This window comes from Sinocyclocheilus anshuiensis, unplaced genomic scaffold (assembly GCF_001515605.1).
Source record: "Sinocyclocheilus anshuiensis isolate Anshui unplaced genomic scaffold, SAMN03320099.WGS_v1.1 scaffold2171, whole genome shotgun sequence".
Lineage (NCBI taxonomy): Eukaryota > Metazoa > Chordata > Actinopteri > Cypriniformes > Cyprinidae > Sinocyclocheilus > Sinocyclocheilus anshuiensis.
The window spans coordinates 635,292-643,767 of NW_015537929.1; the positions used below are offsets into that span (position 1 = coordinate 635,292).

At 36.6% G+C, this 8,476-nt stretch overlaps 1 protein-coding gene across 3 annotated transcripts in view; it reads right to left on the reverse strand.

Annotated features, from left to right (window-relative positions):
- LOC107657972 (SLIT-ROBO Rho GTPase-activating protein 3) overlaps positions 1 to 8,476 on the reverse strand; it is an 89,364-nt gene that overhangs the window by 5,660 nt on the left and 75,228 nt on the right. For all 3 annotated transcript variants that reach the window (XM_016446336.1, XM_016446326.1, XM_016446343.1), the window contains 3 exons: positions 4,098 to 4,278; positions 2,223 to 2,372; positions 1,652 to 1,961 (listed from right to left, as the gene is read on the reverse strand). In XM_016446336.1, the coding sequence (XP_016301822.1) occupies positions 1,652 to 1,961; positions 2,223 to 2,372; positions 4,098 to 4,278 (641 nt within the window). The remainder of the gene's footprint in view (positions 1 to 1,651; positions 1,962 to 2,222; positions 2,373 to 4,097; positions 4,279 to 8,476) is intronic.

Genomic DNA, 8,476 nt, shown 5'->3' on the forward strand with positions numbered 1-8,476 from the left:
ACACACATTTCCCAAACTGCACAACAAGCATTGATGTTAATCAGATCATGCAGTCTGTGCTTATAATGCATTATCAATATACAAAACAACACATTTCAATATCAATATCAACAATATCAATCATGCCTTCATTTTGATGTCTGTATTCACATAAGCCATTTTCTTTTCATTAGGTGAGTGTAGACACAAAGGGGCCATTACAAAAGATCATTAACTGTTCCATGTGTCAGACTTCATTATTTAACCGTGCACAAATGAAACACATGGATCAGTGCCAGCCTATCCCGTTCATGCTGATATCTGCTTTAGTGCCAGCTCTTTGTTTCTGCTGAACTAAATCTTGCCAGCTTCTTCAGCCTCACAGAATTCTAGGCTAATTGCAAGGCTCAAGAGAGAGACCAAAAAGCTTTCATGACTACAACTTAAAAGTAGTTTTCAATCCTTCTGAGCTTTGATTTATAAGGGTACAAAATATAAGAAGATTAATGGTACACTTACTGAGAATATTTGAATGTTTGATCTCAGCAATAGCAAATTATGTTTTTAAAAAATCATTTATTTAAATCAGGGTGATTTAATTACATTATGATAATTAATCTAAAAATATTTTATGATTTTTTTGAATAATTACTGGTGCTTGCATATTATTTTTCTTCCCAAAATGTTGCAGTGTAAGCCTTGACTTGTATGATACCTCAAATAGCAATTGAGGAAAGGTGCTATTATTTTTATATGCAACTAAAAGCACTGTTTTCACCCAATTTCGTTTTCACAAATGTTTTAACACAATTTTTAATACAGTAAAATAAGAAAATAATGAGAAAAAAAAGTTTCCAAATACTTTGTTTTTAAATACCTTAATGGTATCTACAACTTACCTACTATTTTTTCATTTGAAACAAAAAATAAAAATTAATACAAATGTCACTGATTGTATATTTTATTATACAATGCAGAGACATTCATACATTAAAAATATTAATATTGTGAAATATTATTACAATTTAAAATAATTTTCTATTTTCAAAATGTATTTGGAAAAGCTGACTATTCAGCAGCCACTGCACTAACCATTATTCTAATATGCTGATTTGCTCAAGAAACATTTCTTATTATCAATGTTGAAAACAGTTGATGCATCAAGATCAGCATCTAAAAAAATGCATAATATTTTCGTGGAAACCATGATACTTTTTTGAGGGGATTCTTTTACTGTATGCATAGAAAGTTCAAAAGAACAGCATTTATTTGAAATGGAAATCTTTTCTAAAATTATAAATGTCTTTACTGCCACTTTTGATCAATTTAATGCATTGTTTTTGAATAAAAGTTTTTTTTTCTTTATATGAAGCTGCACAACTTTTTCAACATTGATATTTAAAAGAAATGATTCCTGAGCACCAAATCAGCATATTAGAATGATTTCTGAAGGATCATGTGACACTGAAGACTGGAGTAATAATGCTGAAAATTCAGCTTTGCCAACACAGAAACAAACTTAGGGCCTTGGTCAATATATAAGAGACTTCTTTCAAAAACATTCAAAATTCTTAATTCAAACGTTTGACCTCCAGTGTATATATACACACACAACACCGTGAAATTTAATGAGAATCTAAAAACATGCACACACATAAACATACACACCCACCTCTGCTAAAGCCTCAGCCTCCAAGGACTTGTGGTCTCCTAGGCTGCTGTGTCTTGTTGCTCCTGGCACAGGCCTGAGTGGGTGACCCTCAGGATAGACCTTTCTCTCAGGGTAGTTAATGCTGCCTGCACTGCCAAAGGTTCCCAAACGCCTCTTCTCAGGACTCTCTATGTGGCCCCTACTGACCACCACCTTGTGGGGGCTGCTGGGACAGGCAGCGGCCCGCGGCGGTGTGTCTCGGGGAGGACTGTGAGAGTCAGTGCCACTGCGGCGCCGAGGAATGGCAGACCCGTCTGAACGCAACCTAACCCTGCATAAACACACAATGAGATGGCAAAAAAACTTAAATCCAGACCTTGACCATTGTTTTTATCTCAAAGCAGACTACAAATAAGAGTAAAAAAATGTAGTTAAATATTCGTGTCACAAACAAGCCGAACAAGAGTAAGTAAATAAGCTGCAAGGAGAAACAGGACAAGATTACACACTTTAATTCAGATCATAATTTTTTCCTGAGGACAAAAATATGTGAAATAAATACAAGCAGAATCCTGAATAATCAGCCACTGACCGGCCCATGACCCCGACAAAGTTGTAATCAGGTGAAGGTTCACATGGGGACTGCAGATCGTTTTTAGATGAGGCTTTATCGTCCAGTAAAGGTCCACTGCTGGCCTCGCTGTCAGCCTTCTGACTCAGACTGTCAGAGAACGCATCATCCCTAAAGAGACAGATACAAAAATCCTTCCGGTTACTCTGTAAGATCTGTAGCAGCCACTACTCCAGTCTTCAGTGCCACATGATTTCTGTCATCTTTCAGAAATTATTCTAATATGCAGATTTGGTGCTCAGCACGATGCTACTTTTTTTCAGGATTCTTTGATGAATAGAAAGTTCACGAGAACAGCATTTATTTAAAACACTGTGTTTTTGTAACACTGTAGAAGTCTTTACTGTCACTTTTGATTAATTTCATGTGTCCTTGCTAAATTAAAAAATAAAAAACAGCTAAAGTGTCACACACATCAAAAAATCCATGTACATAAAGCTGGCAATGAAAGAAACCTCTAGTTTCTTATTTTTCAGTCCCAGCAGCCCCTGCATCATTCTCACTTCACGTCTCATTCCCAGAGCCCTGAGCAAGCAAACATCCACTGATCACAGTTTCACAGCATGTTCTCGGGCTGCTTTTACAGTTCTCATGGGAGACGACAGCAGAAGGTGTTTGGTAATCTGAAGCTGTTGAACGTCACATTCAAGGGAAAAAAAGTCTCTGAAAAAGTCTACAGCCCAAATGTTTCATTATGCAATCTTTCAGCAATTAATTTTTCGGAGTGCCTTTTAAACACACTGCATGAACTGAAGTATGTGCTTGTTGGACCTTAATTTTAAAAGCACTGCCATTAACAGGAAGCTGATCCTCTCTAACAGCTTCTATCCTTTTGGTATGGCTTTCCACTAGATGTTTGAACATGGATTCAGAAATTTGCTCCTATTGAAACATGCAGTTTGCAACCCACATAATCTCAAACTTTAAGTACCTTTCATTTTTAAAGTAGATAAATCACTGGATTATTAAAAATAGACATTTTTATATGGTTATGTCATACATAAAGCAATTGGTGGTGGAATTTACAACACAAATAACTACTGTGATACAAGATTTTGGTCATTCTGCCCACCTCTACTGTAGAGTAACCGGTGACCTGTAGTCTCTTTTCATTTAATTCTAATCTCAAGAATTAATCTAAATTTTCCTTATTTGCTGTTGTCAAATCTTGCAATATTAGGAATGGGGCTTGGACTGACCCTTTTAATAATCTCATTCATCAAACTGACACCGGTTAGACCATACAAAGAGATAATGAGCATGTCACCATTTTAGTAATTACTGAAACAGCAGTAGGACAGTTAATAACAGCTGATGATATAAATATGGTCAACTCAAGGACGCTGCACTTTCATGTTATCTCAAGACCTTATAAAGCGGTAACATAGGAGCAGAAAGCCCCTGAACACTTGATCGGCTTACTTTCACTTTAACCTCAGTGATGTGAAGTGAAGTACGTCATGTCCCACTGCACCCAACAAGCTTTGACATAAATGCATTCCTAGCACATTAAGGCACCACTAATGCTTGGTGCTTCAGAAACACAATTAGACTCAGTGTAAGAGAGGTTCCCTGCCACAGACATAAGGACATTCTTTAACTGCCACTCAGTGCTGTTAAATTTTAATTAAAGTCTAAAGTGTTAATGGAGGGAACTATTTGATTCTCACTTGAGCTATTACGGTATGAACTCAGGCCAGATGGCCTGGTTGATTAGCCATATATTACCCAGAGGGCAACACTTTCACAAAGCAACATGTATTGAACTGTCCTGTAACTAGTGCCAGGACTATATAAAAATAATTAAATTAAAAATTATTTAATTTAGATACTTACAAGTCTTGTACTACTATGTACTGGTGAGGTATGAGGCCGTCAACCCCATTGTGTCGGCCCTCCCACCAGTCCTCAGATGCGCGATGATACAGCAAAAGGGATGCGCCTTTTTTGAAGGACAGCTCGCGAGGAGTCCGACCCATGTAATCAAATTTTGCAATGGCTTCAATCTGCTCCACCTCTGTGCGTGTGAGAGAGAGAGAGGAACAGGGAAAGTAGCACTCATTAACATGTTTGCACAAAGAATTGTCAACACATTTTCAGAGAGCTTCAAAGCACTGCAACAGACTCAAAATCTGTCATGATCCCAGCTGGTTCTCAGCAAAAACACACAGTCACACCATGTCTTGGCCAGGTGTGATATGACAAGTTTCTAGCGACAAGCAATTTGTCTGTCCAGAATAAACGCAAAACTACTGCATGACACTGAACTTATTAGATGTTAAATAAACAGTTACGTGAGGTAAGATTTTGGAGCAATGATATTTCACAGTGGGTGAATTGGACTGCAGAAACAGAAAACATTAGATTTTATACACAAAAAAGATTGCAAAGTCCATAGATTGTCGTAATTCTCTGAAAACAATAAAGCGAAGCAAAGCCAAAACCAAACAAAAAACAAAACAACAATGCAAAATGTCATCATGTCATGTCAAATATACTGAAAAGTCCATAGATGAATTGTTGTAATTTACAAAACAAAACAAAAAGCAAGCCAAATAAAAACAAAACAAAACAAAGCAAGCCAAACAAAAACAAAACAAAAGCAAGCCAAACAAAAACAAAACAAAAGCAAGCTAAACAAAAACAAAGCAAAACAAAATAAAACAAAACAACAACAAAAAACAACAACATAGTCTTTGAACAAAAAATACATGGATCACTGCAATGCAATATTTCAGACTTGCTTCTGTATGGAAGAAACACACTGCATTCAGTGTGATCAAGTGTACTTACATGGTTCATTTATTCTTAAGGACAGATGTAACTGATCAGTCTGTTCAACAAGCAGTGTGCATAGCAAAAGCTTGTATGTGCATTTAGTTGTCAAATAGATACTGTATTCAATATCATACAGACTCGCATTCATCACGTTAAGGTCTTACACATCAGGATATGATCTCATCTTTTACCCCATCAGGACCACAAAGAAACAGGCACATTTCTAATACAGATGGGCTGCTAAAATGCAAAGTGGACTTTATCTAAATCCTATCAAATCTGCCACCCAGCTGCCAGGGGCAAACAGACAGTGGGGTCATTCAGGGTTAAGGAGATATACAGAGCAAATCAGCGCTTGGCAAGAAATCTCCAAGTCAACTAAAAGAAACCAATCAGTTTCATTAGGGTCTCCACCCAGGGGTGAAATTAAATACAGGCATGGAACAGAAGTGGAAGGAAAGAGGAAGAACGGAAATGAAGAGAGAGAGAGAAAATCAGCTTTTGCAATTCTGTATGTCGTTTGAATTTTTCCATTGTGACTGCACCTGATTGGCTGGATTGAAGGTTAAGAATCTGATTGCGATTTCTCAGCATGTGCCGAAGGTAACGGGAAGTTGCGATAGCGCTGTTTTAGCATGTGACTTCAAACAGTCCTGAAGTCATGCATATGGCAGGCTTTGGCTGATGAGCTCTTGAGAGAAGGCTGATTCCAGATCAGAGCACCAGACAGATCAAAACAGAATGTCAGTGTGGATCACTAACATATACATCAGCATGTGATTCAGCCAGTAACATGTTTAAAGAGGTTTATAGGAAGAGCTACCTCTAAAAACATGATTACTTTGAATGTTTTATTACAGCTCAACAAAAAAAAATTCCCATCACCAATAAAAATAATTTTGGCTATTTTGGAATGGAATACTACCATACTGTTTTTTTGGTTAGTATACACTTAATACAGCTTAGTATTTAAAAACAAATTATGCATTATGTAATATGTGGCATTGTTGTCACATTATTAAAGGGATAGTCCACTCATAGTCCAAAAATTCTGTCATAATTTACTCATAATTTACTCATCCTCATATCTTTCTAAACCTGTATTTCTTCATTCTGCACTACAAAACATTTTCTGTAGAATGTTGGCAACCAAACAGGTTCCCATTGACTTCGATTGTATGGACAAAAAAATACAATGTAAGTTAAGGGGAACTGAAACAATTTGATTACCAACATTCTTCAAAATATCTTTTCATATTCCACAAAAGAAAGCAAGTCATATGGTTTTGGAACGACATGAGGGTGAGTAAATTATGACAAAGTTTATTTTTGGGTGAACTATCCCTTTAAGTTTGTCACATGGACTCATTGCATGCATATTTAATTTCATAAGAGGCATCAGTTATAATTGCTTTCAGAAATATATTTTTACATACATATATATATATATATATATTTAGGATCCAGCATTCCTCAAAGTGTACTCTGTTATCTACTACACATTTTAGTATTATTAAAAGTAGTAGTATAGCAGTATGCATTTCCAAGCATAATACATAATACATAATTTTTTCTGGCTTATTTGTCTTTGTAAAGGTCTGAAATGACAGCATTAGCCTCTCTGCTGCCCCCACCAGCTCTGGAGCACCCCTGACATTTATGTGACGTTACCACAGGTTGACTAAAGTGCGACATAATGTTGTCTGGAAAGTGTGAGACCTAGAGGAATTATCCTGAAGTATGCATTTACAATGCAAGACATGACTGGCCATACAATCTCAACATGGTGGACATCATGAGGGGGCAACCTGCGAAATAAAACAGCTGTTTAGATTCCACCTTATACAATGTGGAATTTAGCTACTCCTGTGAATGTACTAGACTTCCGATTCAATAGCTGCTATAGGTAAAATAGCTAGAAGAATAAGAAAGTGCAGTAAATGGTAAAATGTTTTGTTCTACAAACCAGTGTGTTTATGATTAGGATAATAATTGAGGATAATAAATTAAAATAATGTGATAACAAAAACCTGTTTGCAATATCAAGTAGAACAACAGGCTTTTTTATACATCTAAAATGAATATCAGTAGCTAACACCAGAAGCACTGAACATTCAAACTAAAAACTGGAGCGTCCATTCTTAATTTAAAAATAAGGTACAGCCTGCTACAGTAGGTCTAATGTTTACCAATTTAAAGATTTGTAAAAAGTCCTGCAGCATTCATTTTGTGTAAAACTTTCAATGGAAAAATAACGAGTGCACCTTTAAATAGAAAAGCAAACTATAATCTATTTTAGTGTTAAAAAAAGACCCAATCTTAACCCATTAGTTGTGAGCAGAACCGTTTCAGTGAAACTGGAAAAACGGACTTGAATGAGCAGGGGGCTGTATGCGAGATGGTATCAGCGTTGGGGCTGGTGTTTGGGGTTAGTGAGCGAGTGCAGCTCCATCAATCACTAAATGAATGGAGCGGGCGCAGGAAGCCCCGTGAGACCTGTTTACTCACCCTGAACAAAGACCGTGCAAGAGAGAGGGAGAGGAGGAAAACAAAGTGATAAAAGGCAAAGGAGGAGGCAATTAAGCAGAGAAAACCAAGGGCTGGAAGAGAGATGAAGCACAAAGATTGCTGAAACTGGGCCAAAAGAGATATTTCCGTCTGTGTCTTCATTTAATATAGCAACGGAAATATCGCTAGACAATACTATCATTTACATGTGAGAAATGAAGAGGGTGAAGGGGGAGAGATGAAGGGAGTGAAGAAAAAAGCAGAGAGAACGACATTTTTAAGACCTGGAACCTCATATAACAGTTTATGAATCTGTGCTGCCAGGTTTCAATTTGAGATCATCTTTATATCTCCTCATAGCTTACCAGCCAATAAGGATGCACACTGCTGAAAGGGCACCACTCTGATTGGCTGATTTAAATGTCAATGATAACATCCACCAAACAACACAACATGGTGTGTATGAAGCATTTCTTTCAATATATAAACCTTCTTAAAAAACTATATTCAATTTACCTCAATTATATATATATATATATATATATATATATATATATATATATATACAAATACACAACAAATACTGAAAGATTTTTTGCAGCACAGTCAAAGTCGCATATTGGCTGTGGTTGTATGAATAATATTGTTTTGTGGAAACTGTTTCGATTAAACTGAATACGACCCAGATATTTCAATGCCAGCTTTGACATCTGATGTCAATTATGTGGTTGACATCCATGTGCACACACATATACACACACAAGCCCGAAAGGTCATCCAGAGCACAACACAGCAATGCTAATCAGCACATCATCTTCAAAATACACAAGGCAAAACCATTTTTCTTTTTCTTTAGGAAGCAATATGTGGTCATTTTGATTCCTTTCAACCCCAAAGGCTAACATAAACATCCGACTGTACTTATATTG